At 49.4% G+C, this 19522-nt stretch overlaps 8 protein-coding genes across 8 annotated transcripts; 4 read left to right on the forward strand and 4 right to left on the reverse strand.

Annotated features, from left to right (window-relative positions):
- Positions 1–477: 477 nt before the first annotated feature.
- Positions 478–2690, forward strand: N7500_004820 (uncharacterized protein; the record flags this gene model as incomplete). Its single annotated transcript, XM_056675965.1, has 4 exons — positions 478–537; positions 590–2082; positions 2117–2243; positions 2307–2690. 4 exons carry the CDS (start codon positions 478–480, stop codon positions 2688–2690), a joined length of 2064 nt encoding a protein of 687 aa, XP_056530965.1.
- Positions 2691–3333: 643 nt separating this feature from the next.
- On the reverse strand, positions 3334–6665 carry N7500_004821 (translation initiation factor 2; the record flags this gene model as incomplete). Its single annotated transcript, XM_056675966.1, has 3 exons — positions 3334–3485; positions 3546–6588; positions 6639–6665. The coding sequence occupies 3 exons, from the start codon at positions 6663–6665 to the stop codon at positions 3334–3336; spliced, it is 3222 nt and encodes a 1073-aa protein (XP_056530966.1).
- Positions 6666–6974: 309 nt separating this feature from the next.
- Positions 6975–8207, forward strand: N7500_004822 (uncharacterized protein; the record flags this gene model as incomplete). Its single annotated transcript, XM_056675967.1, has 5 exons — positions 6975–7080; positions 7222–7233; positions 7283–7419; positions 7475–8103; positions 8177–8207. The coding sequence occupies 5 exons, from the start codon at positions 6975–6977 to the stop codon at positions 8205–8207; spliced, it is 915 nt and encodes a 304-aa protein (XP_056530967.1).
- A 1036-nt stretch (positions 8208–9243) lies between these two features.
- On the forward strand, positions 9244–10332 carry N7500_004823 (putative inositol phospholipid biosynthesis protein Scs3; the record flags this gene model as incomplete). Its single annotated transcript, XM_056675968.1, has 2 exons — positions 9244–10167; positions 10231–10332. Coding segments are annotated over 2 exons (1026 nt in total), but the record flags the coding sequence as incomplete, so codon positions are not given.
- An 872-nt stretch (positions 10333–11204) lies between these two features.
- Positions 11205–12481, reverse strand: N7500_004824 (uncharacterized protein; the record flags this gene model as incomplete). The annotated part of the gene is made up of 3 exons (XM_056675969.1): positions 11205–11257; positions 11308–11571; positions 11725–12481. 3 exons carry the CDS (start codon positions 12479–12481, stop codon positions 11205–11207), a joined length of 1074 nt encoding a protein of 357 aa, XP_056530969.1.
- Positions 12482–12921: 440 nt separating this feature from the next.
- Positions 12922–14259, forward strand: N7500_004825 (putative erythromycin esterase; the record flags this gene model as incomplete). The annotated part of the gene is made up of 1 exon (XM_056675970.1): positions 12922–14259. The coding sequence occupies one exon, from the start codon at positions 12922–12924 to the stop codon at positions 14257–14259; it is 1338 nt and encodes a 445-aa protein (XP_056530970.1).
- A 75-nt stretch (positions 14260–14334) lies between these two features.
- N7500_004826 (IlvD/Edd family dehydratase) lies at positions 14335–16399 on the reverse strand (the record flags this gene model as incomplete). Its single annotated transcript, XM_056675971.1, has 3 exons — positions 14335–15544; positions 15600–15754; positions 15803–16399. 3 exons carry the CDS (start codon positions 16397–16399, stop codon positions 14335–14337), a joined length of 1962 nt encoding a protein of 653 aa, XP_056530971.1.
- A 515-nt stretch (positions 16400–16914) lies between these two features.
- N7500_004827 (fungal specific transcription factor domain-containing protein) lies at positions 16915–19336 on the reverse strand (the record flags this gene model as incomplete). Its single annotated transcript, XM_056675972.1, has 5 exons — positions 16915–17530; positions 17585–17969; positions 18032–18550; positions 18609–18974; positions 19201–19336. 5 exons carry the CDS (start codon positions 19334–19336, stop codon positions 16915–16917), a joined length of 2022 nt encoding a protein of 673 aa, XP_056530972.1.
- Between the last annotated feature and the right edge of the window lie 186 nt (positions 19337–19522).

A 19522-nucleotide genomic window follows, 5' to 3' on the forward strand; every position in this document is an offset into this window, starting at 1 on the left:
TTGGTAAACGCGATTGTAATTCCCTCTGATTAATTTCGTAGGAAAAAAAGGGTGCATAGCTTGTTAGATCATGAGTGACACGTGACTGCGCCTCCGCGACGTGCTTTTTCTTTTCTTTTTTTTTTGGCGATTGTATTCACAGTATAATATTACAATTTTCATCCCTAGCAAAGCATTAGAAATGCCTGATAGTTGTCCTTTGCACAGCTCAAGTACCCCAGATTTTCCTAGAGGTTTGACCCGCTTAGCAATCCGGAAGTGTGACCCCCGGACTTCGAATCAGAGATCCGGATCTCTTCCCGAGGTTTCCAGAGCTTCAGCTTTTAAAGTTGCTGGCTTTATTTCCGACTTTCGGGACTGGGATTTCCGCATTCATTGTGTTCAGAGTGGAACCTGCAGCCTAGATGCTCTGACTTGGCTTTGGGCCGATGAGCATGCCCTGACGGTTCGCGGCGTGGTCATCCCGGCAATTTGCTAATGGACCTGAAAACGAGGCTGCGCAAGGCCTGTGATGCCTGCAGTATTCGAAAAGTGAAGGTATGGCTTTTTTTTGTCAAAGTCTGCGGGAAATTACTCATTTTTATGCAAGTGTGATACCAGTGGGCCACCTTGTCGGTCGTGCGCTAGCTTAGATATTCCCTGCACTTATGAAAGACCGAGCAGACGCCGCGGTCCTCCCAACCGCCATGCAGAGGCATTTAAGAAACAAAAACGGGAGCCTGAAGATGCAGCGTCGCTGAGCCCGACAGACTATCCGTCGGCGGCGACTCCCCTGGCAACGCCATTCACCAACCCCCAATCTACATCGTTCCCCCTTTCGGTGGAATCAATTTGTTCTTTGCACACGATGCAAATGCTGCTTGATGACTTTTTTACTTACATTCATCCTTTGGTCCCAATTCCACATGAGCCTTCTTTTCGGGCAGCCTTTGAGCGTCGGGAAGATGTAACCAATCACACATTTTTGGCACTACTGGCCTCAATGATTGGACTCCTAGTGGTTTCCTTTCCCCGACGTCCTAAGCTTCGGCTCAACACTGAAGCTGAGCGCACCGCTTTTCCCAATTCTATAGCTCTAGTAAAGCGGTGCCTTGACGTTGCTATTCAAGCCCGCGGGACTGGATACCTTGATCGCAACGCCACAGTCTATGACGCGGCGATCAGCTATTTTCTCGCTGTATGTTCCGGGTATATTTACAACATGCGCCGGTGCCGTGTGTACTTATCGGAATGCCGAGCCATGCTCCAAGTGTATGATCTTTGCCGGTCTCCGACCACCACCAACCGCTCGTCCTCGACACTAGGGCCCGTTAGCCCACTATCATCGGTGTCAATAAGGGCGCATGATCAATTACCACATACTTTCACGGAAGCCCAAGGCGTCGACCTCATCACTCAAGAACTTGGACGGCGTCTATTCTATGTCACCTTAGTCGGATATCAGACATTACACCAGATGGGCTCTTCAGATATCAAGGTTCATGTTCCTCCAGAGACACCAACGGACCGTTATCCACCACTCCCGCTGGAGATCGACGATGAATTCTTATTCACAACACACGTTGAGCCGCAGCCATCAGACCGAGTTTCACAGCTAGTCGGGTTCAACGCAAACGTCCGCGTCTACAGCTCATATACTGCCCTGCTAGCTTGGGAAATAGCATTTGGTAGTGGTCAAATATTTGACTGGGAACACCAGCGCAACAGCATTTGGAACTGTCTCAAACAGGCAAAATCTGCACTAATCGATGTTCCTGCCGAGTTATCTCTCTGCCATTCCCAACACATATCCCCGGCGGGTTTATCAGGTCTTGGCGGAGATGACACAATCTTCAGTTACTCGAATGATCACATACACCAAGAACGACGTGCTATACAGTATGAGATACAGAAAGCCAATATTTACGCCAGTCAACTATCCACCAGGTCCTATCTGGTTGAGAAGTACTGGAGCCTTTTCGAAACGTTTTCAAAGTACGGAAATTCACCTACATTCACTACCCCGGACAGCACTACGCCACATATCAAAATCGAAGGAGGGCCCAATCCGGCACCTAATACGACTGCTACCGGCGCAGCGCCGTCAGAAACCAACACCCAAGCTCAGCCCCCCCAGCACCCCCCCACACACGGACTATATTGGCTGCATGATGGCCGAAGAGCGCAAGCTGGTCATCAAAGATCTCTTCGTGCTGCTACGAACAGTGAATGAGGTGAACATGGAGCCGAACGGCGCAAGCATTGTACGCTATAGACCGCTATTTACCACTACTCGTGTTTGAACTAACAAAAGGACCCTCCAATAGACCAATAAAATCCGTCAAGTGGCATCCACTCTCCTAAGCCTCTCCCACCGGCCGAATCAATCGGCAACCGAAATCCCAAATCTCACCACTACTGCCGCACCATCACCATCACCAACGGCCGTCCCACCAGGCCACATCCTCACTGCCACAGAGGCGGAGTCCTACCTACAGGCATTCATTGAGACGCTTGTCCGGCTTGAATGTCATTCACCCATGAGTGATGCAGCCAGTCCTACTGACGGCGTCGGCCCGCAGATGAACGGCCGCGCTATGAGCTATCTCAGTGATTATGAGCGAGATCAAGAAGAATTGAGTCAGTGGGCGAGCTTGAAAGAGTATCAGCAGAAGTTTGCGGAAGCCGGTGGTGTTTTGTATCAGTTGTAGCGTTTTCAGCATCTTCTTCGTTTTTTTATTCCCCCGTCAATATTCGTGTGTATTACTTTGGGATAGAAAGGCCAGCGGCCATGGCGCGTTGGGGCGCGTTGGACCACGAATGAATGTCATACCCTTCATAATTGAAATATGAAAACACGAACAAACTTATGCTTGATATGCTCTCAACATTATGGCCCTCGTCACCCTGAGCTAGCTGGACTGGATACTCAGAAATCGACTTCGACAGTTTCGCATGAGTGCAACAAAGCGGCGGCTATAGTCTTAGCATGTCACAGTCCTGCTCCTGCTTTGTGAAAAGCAAACGCCACATACGAACGGCGGACTATTGTTGTTTTGCATAGAAGAAGTGAATTATAATGCGGCCATTCGGCCATGATATTTGAGAATTTACACATGCGCTGCGACAGTACCATCCTCCTCAATGACAGTGATCTTTTGCCTTTCTTCCGGTCCCTAGTACATAGAGATGCAACAACGCCCAGACCCTGAATGCAAGTCAACCACATCGAGAGAAAAAGGAAAATATAATACAAAATTTGAATGAAGATCATGAGGGGAATAGGGAGTGCTAGATGGAACAAATAATACAAGCGATCATCACGACGCACAGATGTTAAGATCACCGAGTATCTCACAGATAGCGCTTCTCAGAGATCTCTTCGTAGCACTGGACATGGTCACCAGGTGCGAAATCTGTCCAATTCTCGAAAGCGATGCCACATTCTGTGTCTTTGCGCATTTCAATGACGTCTTTCTTGACGTTCTTGAGGGAGATCATTGTGCCTGTTGTGAAAGTTAGATTGGTCCAGGTTGTTCGTTTTAAGTTGCTTGTGATATGCTTACCATCGTAGACTATCTCGTCCCCGCGAAGCACCCTGACCTTGCGAGTTTTGTTGATCAGACCGTTGCGCACACGACTTCCAGCAATGGCTGTCTTTTCACGTCCCTTGACAGTGATCTCGAACACCTGCTGGATTTCAGCTTCTCCAGTCACACGCGTAGTGATTGTTGGAGGTAGCTTTTCACTGAGAATGGACTTGATATCATCAATCAGTTTGTAAATGATGTTGTGGTCCAGAATCTCGACGCCCTGCGTCTCTGCAATACGCATAATATTAGGCTCAATAACCTGGTTGAATGAGATAATCTTGCCCTTGGCACTGCCAGCATGTTCGATATCGAATTCGCTGACTGGGCCAACACCTGAACGGATGATATTGGCAAAGACTTCGTTGTTCCCGACTGCCGCAACAGAGTTCAAGACTGCCTCCACCGAGCCGTCTACGTCGCCCTTCAGGACGAAATTGACCGACTTGGGCCCAGTTGATTCAACTCCATCTATTGTTTCTTCCTCTTCATTCTCGCGCCTGCGCTTGTCGAGAAGCTCGCGCCGAGCCTCATTGATGGCAACCATATCGATACCCATCTTCTGGGTATCAGACCGCTCCAAGCGGTAGTCCACAACGTCCTTGGCTTTCTGCTCATTTGGTGCCTGCAGGATTTCGGTGCCAGCACCTGGCTGCTCTCTCCAACCATCAATTTCGACGGGCATTCCAGGCGTGGCTTCACTAATGGACACACCAGCTTCATTACGGAGGGTGCGGACACGAGCCCATGCGGTACCAGCAACAATAATATCGCCTGGCCGCAGAGTTCCACGTCGAATGAGGGCGGATGCTACTCGACCATAACTCTTCGTAGAGGCCTCGATGACCCAGCCTTCGACGTTACACGTGGTGGCTGCCCGGTGGTCAAGCAGTTCTGAGAGCGCAACAATGGCTTCTTCCAGCTCGACCATTCCTTGTCCGGTTTTGCCGCTGACGCCGATGGCCTGCACGTCACCTCCATAGTCCTCCACATGAATACCATGAACAGAAAGATCACCCTTGACTCGATCAGGGTTGGTGCCCTCCTTGTCAATTTTGCTGATGGCGACAATGACGGGAACCTTAGCTTGGGTGGCGTGCTTGATGGCCTCGATTGTTTGCGGCTTGACACTGTCGTCCGCAGCAACCACAAGCACCACAATATCGGTCACATCGGCACCTCGGCGACGCATTTCCAAAAATGCAGAATGGCCGGGGGTATCAAGGAAGGTAATGGCTTTTCCGGAAGGCATCATTACGGAGAATGCACCAATGTGCTGAGTGATACCACCATGTTCAGACGCTGCGACAGATGACTTGCGCAGCCAATCCAAAATAGTGGTTTTGCCGTGATCAACGTGACCCATGATAGTGACCACAGGTGGCCGAGATGGCAGATCGGATGTGTCCTCTAGTTCAGGGGCAGCGTGTAAATCTGCCTTGCCACTGTCGAAGATGGCCTCGTAGTTGAACTCGGCTGCCACTAATCCGGCAGTTTCTGCATCGAGAACATCCTTGTAGGTAATTTCCTCGAACCCCATCTCCTCCATTCGCTGCACAAACTGCGCCGGTCGCACGCCGATGACATCGGCCAAGTTGCTAACACTGATAAATTCGGGAAGGTAGAGAGGGGCCGGTGCTGCTAGCGCGGCGGCCTTCTTTGCAGCCCGTTGGGCATCTTTCTCTTTCTTCTGGCGTCTCCGCTCTACGCGTAGTCGCTCGCGATCTTCCGAGTCAAAATCAGCCCCATCGGAAGACTCGTTCTGACGTCCCTTGCGTCCATCACGGCGCTTCATAGGCTTCGGCAGCTGCTGTTCTTGTGCTTCTAGGTTTTCTAGATGCTCCAGAGCAGACATGTCCCAAGACCATTGGTTCTTCTTAAAATCTTCTGCTCCCTCTTTTGTCTGGGGTCGATCGGATTCCCCTAAATCGTGCCCTGTGGTTTCTGTTGTTTTCGACTCATCTTGTTCCAGCTCGGATAACACCGAATCCCCTAATCGCTGGAACTTTGAGGGAGATCGAGCCTGTTTAAGGTGTGTATGCCCGGGAGAGTCGTTGTAGTCTCTGGTCATGCGGAACTTTGGCTGGGCATCGTCGGGTCGAGAGGTTTTACAGAATGGGCATACTTTCTTTGTGGCAAAAACTTGTGCCATGCACTGAGGGCATTTCCAGTCATCGCGGGCCATTGAATGGTCCCTAGTCGCCCTGCTCTGATACTGGCTCGGGAATCTGTTTGGTGTCTTTCCAGCGACGAAGGGGTTATCTCCTTCAAACGCCGGGTTTGTTTCGCGAGCAGACGTATTTCTTTCCTGATAAGGTGGACCCCCTCTTGATCGCTTCACGTATCCACTTGAATTCTCTTTTTCAAATGGGTTACTTTCTTGAGTGAACGAGTTTCTTTCCTGGTTCCGTGAGGTTCCTCTCGGCCACCTCATGTAGTTACTGGTATTCTCTTCTTCAAACGGATTCTTTTCTTGGGCAGACGAATTTCTCTCCCGATTCCGTGGGGATTCTCTTGACCACCTCATGTGGCTACTTGAAACCCTTTCTTCGAGCGGACTCTTATCTTGGGTGGACGGGTTCCTCTCCTGATTCTGTGAAGGTCCTTTTGTTCCCATCATGTGTCCCTGATTGTCTCGAGGGCTCACGCGCCGCATGAACGGTTTCCTCTGCTGGTTTGATTGCTCTGGCTTCCATTGCTGATTTGGCTGCTCTCGGTTGCGTTGTGATGGTGCAGGTGCAGGTGGCGGCGACGGTTGACTATTGGCGACAAGAGTTTGGCGCATCGCTTGTTCTGCGAAACTCAAGCCCGTCGATGGCGTAGTATGCTTAGGACCCCACCGGCTGCCGAACTTGGGCTTCGTCTGCGCTGGATTTGGAGCGGCACCATCATCATTTCCAGTTGATTGATCTGACGAGCTCCATTGCGCCGTGGACGACCTTAAGGCCCGTCGAACTGTGAGGGCTGTTAAAGAGGGTGTTCGGTAGACTGAATTCGACCATTCAGCCCGACGCGATAGCTGTAGTTTCAGTCAGATAATGTCTCGGTGATTAGCGACTGTAAGCTTACCCTGCATACTGGCCGACGATGCATCATGCACTAGTCTCTCCACATCTAGATCCGTCAACACTTTTTTTTCCCTTTGCAGAAGTTCAAGAAGACGAGAGGGCTTATGTCACTGCTTAGGTCAGCTGTGGGTCCCGCCCGTTCCTGCCCAGACACTAGTTGACTAAAGTCAGCCCGCTTATGTAAGATTCCCGTCGGAAAAGTCACGTGGCTCGGCATTTTCATCGAATCAGAGGGCAGATGGCGCAATAGCGATAAGCGGGCTGGATATAAAGTCTGGAGTCTCCAGATTGTGTCCCTGCCGATACTTTTGGTCCAATTATCTATCACTCTAAAAACATGGAGACTGAGGTAATTGACATGATGGACAAGGGTGGCGGTGCCCTCCGCACCGTCAAGGATTTGGCAGCGGGCGCAGTGGGTGGAATGGCCCAAGTTATGCTCGGTATGTGTGCAACCTACTTTGTTTGAATTCTCAGGGAAAGCCATGGACGTCAGGATATGAGAATGTGTCATAACTGGTAGTTCTTTTGGGGGAAAATATTTCAAACATGCAAAATCAAAGCAATTGCTAACGAAAAACTAGGCCAACCCTTTGGTATGTGATCTGCTCAAAGCACAGGAGCCACTGGTTAACAATTTGGCAGACATCGTCAAGGTGCGCCTACAAACTACCACTCAATACAAGAGTGCAGCAGAGTGCGCTACCCAGATCTTCAAGAAGGAAGGTCCGTCGGCCTTCTATAAGGGCACACTGACCCCGCTTATCGGTATCGGTGCTTGTGTGAGATGCCCTTGCAGCCAGAGTCCATTATAGACGATTTCTCTAACCGATTCAGGTGTCTGTCCAATTCGGCGCCTACCATGAGGCGCGTCGCCGTTTGGAAGAGCTGAACAAGAAGAAATACGCCAACTCGGCCCTTTCTTACACCCAGTACTACATCGCCGGTTCATTCGCCGGTCTTACCAATTCCGTGCTGTCAGGTCCAATTGAGCATGTGCGTATTCGCCTGCAGGCACAGCCTCACGGTGCCGGCCGTCTGTACTCCGGCCCCATCGACTGCGTGAGCAAGCTAGCTGCACAGGGCGGCGCCCTCCGCGGTATTTACCGCGGCCAGGTAGTTACTCTCCTCCGTGAGGCCCAGGCGTACGGTGCTTGGTTCATGGCCTTTGAGTTTATGATGAACCAGGATGCCAAGCGTAACAATGTCAAGCGTGAGGATATCTCCAAGGCTAAGATTGCCACCTATGGTGGTCTGGCTGGTGAGGCTCTCTGGCTCTCCAGCTACCCGCTCGATGTTATCAAAAGTAAGATGCAGACCGATGGATTCGGTGCACAGCAGAAGTACAGCACCATGCGCGACTGCTTCAAGAAGACATATGCTGTTGAGGGTCTCGGTGGTTTCTGGAAGGGTATTGGCCCTACTCTGCTGAGAGCTATGCCTGTTTCTGCTGGAACATTCCTGACGTATGTTGACCCTTTACTTTGCCCCGTTCATAATCCTTGTGTTTCTAGAATTGCAGCTGACCCACCTCTCTAGTGTCGAGTTGGCCATGCAGGCACTCGGTTAATGGTCCAGTGAGGGCACATTTTATGATGAAAGTTGACGCATTTGGTTTTTGTTCGGTTTCACTTGAATTCTTTGATATCCAGGGCTCTTTAAATACCCCACCGTTGAATGGAGGTCCGCTACGAAAGTGAACGGCATTTCAAAGCTTATAGAGATCTATTATCCATGTCTGGCACTGATCAATTGTGAGGTTAGATATACGTATACAGTGTTTCCAAATTAGAGTTAGGATTTCCATACGGCCAATGACAAGTCCCCAAAGAGACAAAGAGACCCTAACAAGCAGTAGGAAACAAGCCAAACACACCGGGGAGGTTACTTCAACAACAAATCATACTGCTACAAGGTACTGGATATCTGCTCGTGCGTCAAACAACCCCCGAACGGGACATATAGCCGCAGGGCCCTCCGACCTTAACTGTTGTGTCTCCTGTACTACACTTCTTAATAACCTTCGAAATCTGCAAGTAAATCCGACCAGTGCCAGATTGACTGCCACTGGCTTCGGCCATACTGTCTTACCTACAAGTACGACTGCACGTCTTGTCTAGTTCCGTAAGAGGGGACACTCCCAGGAGCAAAAGATATGAGAATACGCATTTAGCCCAGACGAAGTCGTTGCGTATTTTAAGACGCCTGAGTCAGTGGGAATGGATCGAGACTGGAGGTAATGGCACTAGCTTTAGGTCAACTGTAATCACGAATCAAATATATACCGGGTATTTTGGGTATCTCCGATGAACTGGAAGCAAGTAAGCAGTAGATAAATACATAATTGAGAGGTTCGGTGTTCTTCTCAAAGATTTTGTATACATGAAGTTTAGACTGGAGAGAAGAGCTCTGATGTTGGGAGGTTGATGTTTGGTTAAACGCCTGAGGCATTCTGAGGCATTCATGCAGCAGCCTCGGCAGGCAAACCCTGATGTCATCTGTCCAGGTCATCGTCAAGTTATCCTGCCTCGACCTTCCCAATTGCAACAACTATGCTTTGTGGTCATATTTGAATGTCCCGGTGAATTTTACTTGTGTATTTTAGAATAGATCACCTGCTGCGCGAATCTCGCCTTATGCTTACGACCATGGCCACATCTGCCGCACGACCTCCCACTCTCCTATCGGCCGTCCTCCTCATATACCCTGCGACACTATTACTGGGGTCTTTGTTCTCAACAATATCCCCAACAGCACGTCATTCCAGAGACCCGTTCAGCTCTTCCTCACCCCCCGCAAGCCCTCTGGCCCCATCCCTGGCTGCAGACCTGCACCTATCCGAAGGCCCCGTCAACTACTTCGCCCGAAAAAATAATATCTTCAATGTCTACTTTGTGAAGATTGGATGGCTATGGACCACAGCTGCCTTTGTCTCGCTCCTCATATTCCAACCTTCATACTCTTCATCTCGCCGGGAATCTTCCGCACAACAAGAAGCACGTTTCCGACGCATCCTCCAAGCCATTCTACGTTACGCACTCATCACAACAGTATGGTATCTTGCAACGCAATGGTTCTTCGGCCCAGCAATCATTGATCGCGGATTCGTGGCCACGGGCGGCAAATGTGAACGAGCCCTCGATGAGGCCGGGAAAATGGCCGCTGGCCAGAGCAGCTCCACCAACCTAGAAACACTATTCACGGCAGCGACGTGCAAAACTGCCGGTGGCGCATGGAGGGGTGGTCATGATATCAGTGGACATGTGTTGATGCTAGTTTTGGCCACGGGATTCCTGGCTTTTGAGGCTGTCGGGGCTAGCGCACCAGCCTGTTTGTCACGTTTCAGTTCTGCTGGAGACGTGGGACGTGAGCGCAAGGCCAGTGATGCGGATAATACTCCAGTGGCCGATTCAACCGAGACTGGTGGGTTCGCAGAAACGTGGTCACTCCGTCTTGTCTGGGGCGTTGTTGGCCTGGGCTGGTGGATGCTCTTCATGACCGCAATCTGGTTCCATACTTGGTTGGAGAAGGTATGTGAATTTTGGCGAAATTCTGCCACGGCATGCATTTCGATTGGCTGACAGTTTCTCTAGTGGTCTGGTTTGCTCATTGCCTTGAGTGCTGTGTATGCTATCTATATACTCCCGAGACGAATAGCACCCTTGAGGGATGTGATTGGACTTCCGGGAGTATAGATATCCGTCTTGCCACGAGACCTGATTCTTAGCAGCTGTGAATATACCGAAGTGTAATGATAGATTGCATTGTCTTGAGCATGGAGCAATGCTCAAGCCGTCTTCATCTTGATGTTGAAATGATTATACGTGGCAAGTTCGCCTGTACATGTTATGCTTTCATGCCTATGTTGTGCATCGTAGAGTGATAAGCCCAACATGTCTACGTCGTCTAATCATTCCCATGCATCCCCACCATGATTCGAAGCGCAGCATTGGCGGCACTGGTGGTAGCACTATCATTGTCAACGGCCACATGGTAACGGGTCACTGGGATAGAACGAGAGAAACTAGACGAAGACTCCGCCAGGAAATTGACCCCCCTACGACCGAGTATGCAAATCGTGTTAGCACTCGATCCTGATCCTGATATCAACGGAACGCTTTGTATGATCTGCCTACCTGGAGGATGATAATGGAAAATTGAATTACCGTAGTGTGGTAGGGTGAATTTAACGATTCTGTGTTGACAACCCATGGGCCCTAATATCTTCGCAGAAGTTCGTCAAGTCAAGCTTTCCCATGTCTTCATGAAAAACAAGGGTAGACGGCCGATTATGCGGCCATATGATGTCTTTTTTACAGAGCTCTTGAGTGGTCTTCTCAGACATCTTTTAAGATAATTCCTCCTCTCCAGTCTTATAGGTAGACGGCGGGAAAAGGAGGGGAAAGCATACTCCGTGCAGGACTCTTCTATATGTATAACTTCTGATCTCCTACATAGCACCCCACTGAGAGTCATTGCCCTACTCGTTGATTCTTATAGAACAGCTAGTCTATTCCCAAAATACTTGGGAGTCCGGAACGAGGCTGTTCACCTCTCTGAATTTTTATCATTTCCAGAGTGTTGGTGTTGGTTCCTGTCCCAGAAATCCTGCTTGAAATGCTGAAAAGGGTCAAAATACCGAACTCATCATATGGGATAGTTTCACTCACCACCTGGGATCAATGCAGACGCATACATCACCCGCGTGATAGGCCTCAAGTCCACTGGTGTCAGATCATCGGATATAGATAGCTGCATGTACGGATCCCAAGCAGCAATGATAGCATCGGAGTAGCATTTCAAATCCACCGAGCGTTCTTTTTCAGCGTTCACCTCGGACTGGCATTGGATGCCCATGCAGGTACCGAATTCGCGAAAGGCCAACCGGAATCGGATATTGCGCTCCAAATACTGATTGATCTCGAACAAGTTGTCTGGACTCAGCCCCAGTCAGCTTGGTTCTTATCATATATTTCTTCAGGATGGACACAAAGGCGACTGACATATTTGCTCGAAGCATTTTCCCGCCAGGTCAGCAGCCCATGTCTCTCGCTCAGAAAACCAATGTGCCGTCCATAAAGTCATACCCAAATCCAGTGGATCACTTGAAACAAAGTGCTCTCCTTTGCGCTCCATCGTGCGTCTATAGTCCTCAATCTCCTCGGTCAAGACCGCGCCATCACCTGCTTCCATGGCTGTAGCCTGCAGGAGTCGAAAAATAACAAAGCCATCAATCGGATCAAGATTACCCTCTGACTTGACCATTGGCTCTGACAGATCCATGCTCATTTTCCATATCATTCTCGGCCGAGCCGCCGCGCGATCCACAAAGAACCTTGGGTGTATTGCCTTTGCGAGCTCTGCAGCTTGCCTGTTGTACTTCACATCCCCCGATGCTTTGGCCATTCGGTTCAAGGCAAACATCCAAACCGTGAGGTAATGATGATATTGCCCATCGCCGTCCGGACCATGAGCATCTGTCTTGCCAATTCTCAACCCACCGCTTAGTGGGTTTGTGTCTGTCGCTCCTCGCAGTCTTGAGCGGCCATCTCGCGTTTTACCCAGAACGTCATGGACAGTCTCAATTAGACGAGCTGCCAGTATCAGATAACGGTCGTCACCAATGGTGTCATTTCCAGTCCGTCTATACTCGCTATGCATCGTGAGAAAATTGACAACCCCAAAGGCATCTGTCCATAGGTATCGCCCCCGGTGGCCACCCGACCTTGGTGGTGGAGTCCACTCTGTTGGATCGTCAATGCTGCTAAAACTCCCATAAAGAGATTCCATGGCCTGTCCGAAGCGGTCGAGGCGTGGTGACGGACTGCATATTGGGAGAGCCATTGTCGAGGTTTGTGCCTTCGAAACAATTTGGGCATATGCGTCGGTGCCGGGATGAACTTTTGCTTGCCTAATAGTGTGCCGTTTTAATAAGAGGAGATGTTTGAATAAGAGCAACCTGGACGACTGCATCTGTTATCGATTTGAATCTCCAGATGTCATTTATTCTATTATCATCGGAATTGAAGCTCGGTAGTTTGCCTTCAACGATGAAGTCATGATGACTGTTTACCTGGCGGGAGGTAAATAATTCGCTGGGAAAAGCCCCGAGAAAATAAAGATCATATGTTGTATCGATGAAAAAAGAACAGAAATGTTATGGGTAATGTGGGACCTTTCAGTTTCAACATACTCATCTACGTGAGACATTCCATGTGAAGATATTCACAACCACGGCTTAACCGTTCATGCGATTGGCATCTATATTCCGAACTTCGAAAAAGATGCCTCAGCTACAGGAGCTTTTCAATTCAGCAGTGCAGCCCCTGCCTGTAATCGAGGACAAGAACTTCGCATCTCACTTCGATACATTTGCGGGTAATCAAGTGATTCTCCTAGGCGATGGCAGTCATGGAACATCTGAGTTCTATTCTGCACGTGCAGAGATCACAAAGCGACTCATTGAACGACATGGCTACACTATGGTCGCAGTCGAAGCAGACTGGCCAGATGCAGAAGCCATTGACCGATACGTGCGCCTACGCCCAGGCCCCAAGGCGCAAATTGGAGGAAGTGCAAAAGGATATGAACCATTCAATCGATTTCCTACCTGGATGTGGAGAAATTCTGAGATGCAACAGCTAGTTGAATGGATGCGTGATCGAAACCAGGCCCTCCCACCAGAGCAAAGAGCCGGATTCTACGGGCTGGACCTGTACAGCATGGGTGCCTCTATCGGTGCTGTGATCAACTACTTGGACCGGGTAGACCCACAGGCAAGCAAGCAAGCACGTCAGCGGTATGGTTGTCTGGAGCCTTGGGTCGACGATCCCACTTCGTATGGTCTGGCATCCCTTCGAGGCATGGAAGATTGTGAAGGCCCAGTGATGAAGATGCTTGGAGATCTTTTGGAGCGACGGCTTGAATACATCGGTTCGCGGGATGGCGATGAATACCACAGCGGCGAACAGAACGCCCACCTGGTTCGTGACGCGGAGAAGTATTACAAAGCAATGTACTACAGCTCAGCGAGTTTGTGGAACTTGCGTGACATGCACATGTTTGAAACTTTGGAACGCCTCTTAAAGCACAACGAGGGAGAGAAAGCCATTGTGTGGGCGCACAATTCCCATGTCGGGGATGCACGCTATACAAGCATGGGATTTCGTCGCAAGGAGCTCAACATTGGGCAACTATGTCGTGAGCGACTGGGACGCGAGAATGTGACCATTCTTGGATGTGGCACTCACACTGGCACAGTTGCAGCTGCTCACGAGTGGGACGATGATATGGAGGTCATGAACGTCCGTCCATCCCGGGACGATAGTTGGGAGATTGTGGCTCATGATACTGGGGTTCCACGCTTCGTGCTCGACCTGCGTCAAGATCGTATAGATCCCACTCTGCGCTCGGCTATCGCTGCTGAGCAACGCCTACAGCGTTTCATTGGTGTCATATACCGACCTGACACAGAGCGTGCCTCCCACTACTCGCAAGCTTTCCTTCACAAGCAGTTTGATGGTTATGTCTGGTTTGATGAGACCAAGGCTGTTCAACCCTTGGAAGTCATCCAGCCCGATACACCGCTTGGGAAGGGAGAAACTTATCCATTTGGCCTGTAGCGATATACTGTTCATGTTGTTCAAATACAAACGAATTTCATTGAGTATCTTCATTTTTTAATGTCGATGTTTTTTTCAATGATTATGGCGTAGTGGCTGGCCTTCTTGGGCCAGTCGCTGATATTTGACTGCCTTCCGTAACACCATGCCATTGCTCAGCTGGTCAGTTTCCTGACGGAAGATTTCCTGCCATGGGGTACCACTCGGTGTAATGGGATATCCCTCTGTGCCCAGTGCCTTCCTTCGTTGTTCGATCTCATCATCGGTAATAAGAATATCAACCCGTCGTTTGCGCAAGTCAATGCGTAGTCTATCTCCATCTTTCAAAATAGCAAGATTGCCTCCTGCTGCGGCCTCGGGGCTAGCATTCAAGATAGAAGGTGATCCAGAGGTTCCAGACTGTCTGCCATCTCCGATGCAGAAGAGTCCATCAATACCCTCTTTCAAGAGTCGGCCTGGTGGATGCATATTAACGACCTCTGCTGCTCCAGGATACCCTATTGGACCAACACCGCGCATCACAAGAATGGTCTTTTCATCAATATGTGGTGTGGTCTCTAGGCGATGCTCGTAGTCTTCGGGTCCGTCAAAGACCACAACTGATCCTTCGAATGCCTCCGGGTCATCGGGGTTGGAAAGGTATCGCTTCCGGAATGCAGGTGAGATGACACAGGTCTTCATGATTGCAGAGTCGAATAGATTACCCTTCAAATGGGCGAATCCAGCGTCTTTCATCAATGGATCGTCATATGGTCTAATGACTCGCCGATCCCATGCATGCTTCCCGCGGACATTCTCGGCAAGAGTCTTGCCGTTGCAAGTGAGCACATCGCCGTTCAGCTTGCCCTGGTCCAATAGCTCAGCCATAATAGCCGGCAATCCTCCAGCACGGTAATATTCTTCACCAAGATATTCCCCCGAGGGTTGCATATTTAACAGCAGCGGGATGGTTGACCCAAAAGTATCCCAATCATCCATAGACACCTCTACGCCCGCGTGCTGCGCGATAGCGTTGATGTGAATTGGAGCGTTCGTGCTGCCGCCGATTGCAGCGTTCGCTACAATAGCATTCTCAAAGGCCTCACGTGTCATGAGATCACATGGTTTCCGGTCTGCCTCTACCATTTCCACAATCTGTTTGCCTGTTTCATAAGCGCATTGTGCTCTGTGACGGTAGGCAGCGGGGATGGCTGCTGACCCGGGAAGTGCCATTCCTAGGGACTCTGCAAGGGCATTCATCGTCGAGGCAGTTCCCATGGTATTGCAGTGGCCAACTGATGGGGTTCTGGAGGTCGTATTAGAGTCCGTGGCCATTAATCAGGGGTATGAAAATGACTTACCCTCGGGCAACGTAATCCATAAATTCATTTTCGTCAATTTCACCCGTGGCGTAGAGCTCTCGCCCATGCCACAGTACAGTGCCCGCTCCGGTCAAAGCTCCCTTGGAGTAACCGTTGAGCATAGGTCCCACGTTCATGCAAATAGCAGGGATATTCTAGAAGCATCAGCATGGGTCAAGGGATCTTTCAGGTCTGATACCAACCATTGTAGCCGCAGCCATCAAACAAGCCGGAGTTGTCTTATCACACCCGGTAAGCAACACAACGCCATCAAGGAAATACCCCGTCAAGATCTCCACCAAGCCAAGATACGCCAGGTTACGATCAAGGGTAGCAGTAGGTCGTCTCGAGGTCTCCTGAATAGGATGTGTGGGGAACTCAAATGGAATACCGCCAGCAGTCCGGATACCCTCTCGAACACGCTTCGAGAGTTCAATGTGATGACGGTTACAAGGCGCAATATCCGAGCCCGTCTGCGCAATTCCAATCATCGGCTTACCAGACATGAGCTCTTCTTTGGTGATACCATAGTTGAAATACCGCTCCATGTAGATAGCTGTCATACCGGGGTTGCTGCGGCAGTCGAACCAAGCAGACGAACGAAGTGTTCGTCCTGGTTGTTTGACGGGGATTTGGGCATTATCTGCCTCGCTTGTGACTCTCATGCGCGTTTCTAGTTCCTGGTTGCGTCGTCGCAGGGCCTGCAACTCACTTAGACAGTCCTCGATGTTGATTTGTTGGGGTTGGGCGTCATCACTGCACGAACAGCCCTCACAGGACTTCTTGTCAGAACACGCCATGGTGTTCTATAAGCACTGTGTATTGGGATAGTGTGGAATGAACGTCCCGTTCGAGGGGTAATGGGTTATATACGGCTCCCCATTTGTCTCCTAAAAATGCGGAGTGTAGTCGGGAGACACTTGCCGAGCCCATTTGGCGTCAAATCATTCAAATTGTACTCCGTAGATTTTGGTAGAAAGCCCCGCGTGGTCACGGAGATGAGCCGATATTTTACCCCCTCGGGATGTGATTATCCGGACATCAATTTATCTCTGAAATATGACATCGGATCTGTTCTAAATTGGTTTGCCATGAATATCATTTTTCAATAACTCATTATGGTATCCTAACTAGCTCGCTGGTGAGTAAAATGAAGATTGTTGCTCAAAATTCAAGCAGAACTCTACCTCGAGACCTTACAGTAGCTAGTGCATCCTATATGCCATTGAAGCAAATTTTACTTGTCTCGCTATTGTTCATTGCATAAACCATGAATTGCTATCCATGTAGGCATGTTGGGAGGATATGGCCATTCTCATACCAGAGAATTCCAGAACGAATGCGACTCGACATCCACCTGAAAGCCTTGAGCAATTGCATCCAGGTCCAGGTCTGATAATTCCAAATTCATGATAGAGGATCCAAATTCAAGTGCACAGTCTGCGACGCCACCCCCGGCAACGTTAATAGACTCATCTATAACTATGTGCTCACTGGGAACGGTGTTTCCAGTGCTCCCAGGGCCCCCGGGGCTTCCAGTCCGCTGATCGTCGTCTGCAGTACTGATCCCTAAGTGAGAGATCAACTTATCCAAATTTTCCTTGGCTTTTTCTGCTGCAGAATAGAGGCGTGTATGTTCAGAAAGAATATTCCGACAAAGAATCAGTGACTGGAACACGGTTGAGTTACTCCCTTTCTGGGCAACAATTCGTGCGTGGATTGTTGCACTAATATAGGTTGCATAAGAGAGCATGTACGGTGCACTGCTTAAAGAAAAGTGCTGCGAGTAGTCGTGGAGTATTTGAACAATTTGGTTCGCAGCTGATGTACATGCGTTCACTGACTCGTGGGCAGTTGTTGAATTGATGACCCCGTCATGGCCGATTATCAATGGACGATGTACCAAAATGATAAGCACGTTGAATAAAGCTCTTTGGAACAGTCAGTGACTAGCAATTAGTATAGGTCGGGACGAAGAGACATACAAAAGACAGGCGGATTGAGGCAGGAGAACCGCCTGCTCTGGGAACGAGAGATAATCAAGCCTAAGTGGCAAGTTTTGGCGCCAGATTCTCAGTTGTGACTTGATTTCCTCCGAGATATTTGCTCTGTGGGCTAGATTTGACTCTCGAGATTCCGAATAGATCTCACGAAGAATACGTTCCACAATCGTTGTCAGCCCGCACAAATTGGTGAGCAAAGAAACATTCAGTGAAGGAACCACGGCTCGAGGCTTGGTTGTTGTGTATGTTATAGCTTGGAAAGGTTCAAGTTCATCGTAGTCATCCAAAAAATTTAGTGACGCTCTCAAATTGACACGGTTGAGAAGTGGAGGTCTCCCTTGAAAAAGACACTGGATCTTATCAATTACTGCCGGAGAAGTTAGAGGTAATCCGTGGGAGATACCCTGGTACGGGGAAGTGATCACTCACGGTATGCTCCCCAGAGAACTCGTTTTCGAATTTCAAGTTCCTCGGCAGGGATACTATCAACATCAGGAAGCACATGAAGACCAAGATCAATGAACATATTGAATGCATTTCCAGCATATAGCCACGACAGACTCCGTTCATCACATCTGGAGAAAAGTGCATTGGACATAATCAACAATGCCTGGAGAGTAGTGATCTCACTTTTATCGAAGCAATCTCGCAACAGCTGCGTGAAGCGTTGCCGGAACTTCCATCCTGCGGTCGTAATGTCATTTGGGTCGGACCGAAGCTCTGGTCGGTCGCAGTGCTTTGAGACCACGAAAAATATCGCGTTCAAGAGCAATTTGGAAAAGTATGGTCCCTCGCAGGCCATGTCCCGCATGAAAGCTGGTCGATAGATTATCTGTGCCGTGTAGAGTTGGCGACTCCAGTATATACAGAGTAGATGCATGCCAATCCCTGGATCCGTACCATCAAAGTCGAGTTTTCCGGCGGCAAGATTGAGCGGCTCTAGCTGTCCTGTCGTTGCTCAATTAGTGCCATAATATTATCAAGTGTTACATGCGACCCGACTTACTCTGTCGCGCTGTCTGGGAAAAGAGAAAATGCCGTGTTCCCTCTTCGTTGGATTGACCATGTCTATTCTGCTCGTTGTGATCTGGAGTCGTATCATCATATACTGTACTTGTTGGGCCGTGATACAATGAAGTATTTCTGCGGTTGTTCTCTGGTACCTCCGGGTGTGATGCATCTCTAGTTGAAGTGGAGGAAAAGTCATTCCTTGAGAGACCAATACCGGCTACTCTCGAGGATGACAATGAAGTACATGGACTGCTTGCTGATGCAACAGAATTTTCCAGCTCGGATTGAACCCTTCCAGCAGTAATGGTGTTGCTGCCTCGGAGCTGGGCACATTTCTGTCGAAGGACTTCATTCTCCTTTTCTAATTCCGCAATGCGGTGGTTGGTCGGCCCAAAAGCAAAGCATCAGTAAATTGGAATTTGATCGTAGGTATCTAATTTGTACCTTGGCTTGTTCTGGACCACGCCTAGCCGACACTCGATACTTTTAGCTAGACAATTCCCACACTGGGGCCTCTGGGCATCACATTTCAACTACTTATTTAATCCGATGAGTTCAATGTCCGTATAGAGGCCCAGAATACGCACCTTTTTCTGCCGACAATGGACACATGCTGCTGCCGATCGGCTCCTTCGGGTTGGCATTGTGCTTGAGGTCCGGAAAGTCTCTTTCCGAGATTTGCTTCACCTGGGCATGTCCATTCGATGACGTCAGCCATAGCATGATCCATTTACAAGGTCTTATTTATCAGGCATGAAGTATCCATGGATGACGAACTAGTGATAGTTAACTACATTGCTCTACATATGGGTCAAGCTGCTAAGCTTAGTGCTCAGATTGTCAACGATTAAAAGGCCATCATAAACACTTCTCGGATATCACAACTCCCTACTATATGCGCTACCCGAA

Source organism: Penicillium coprophilum, assembly GCF_028826855.1.
Source record: "Penicillium coprophilum strain IBT 35676 chromosome Unknown utg000004l_segment0_segment0, whole genome shotgun sequence".
Taxonomy (NCBI): Eukaryota; Fungi; Ascomycota; class Eurotiomycetes; order Eurotiales; family Aspergillaceae; genus Penicillium; species Penicillium coprophilum.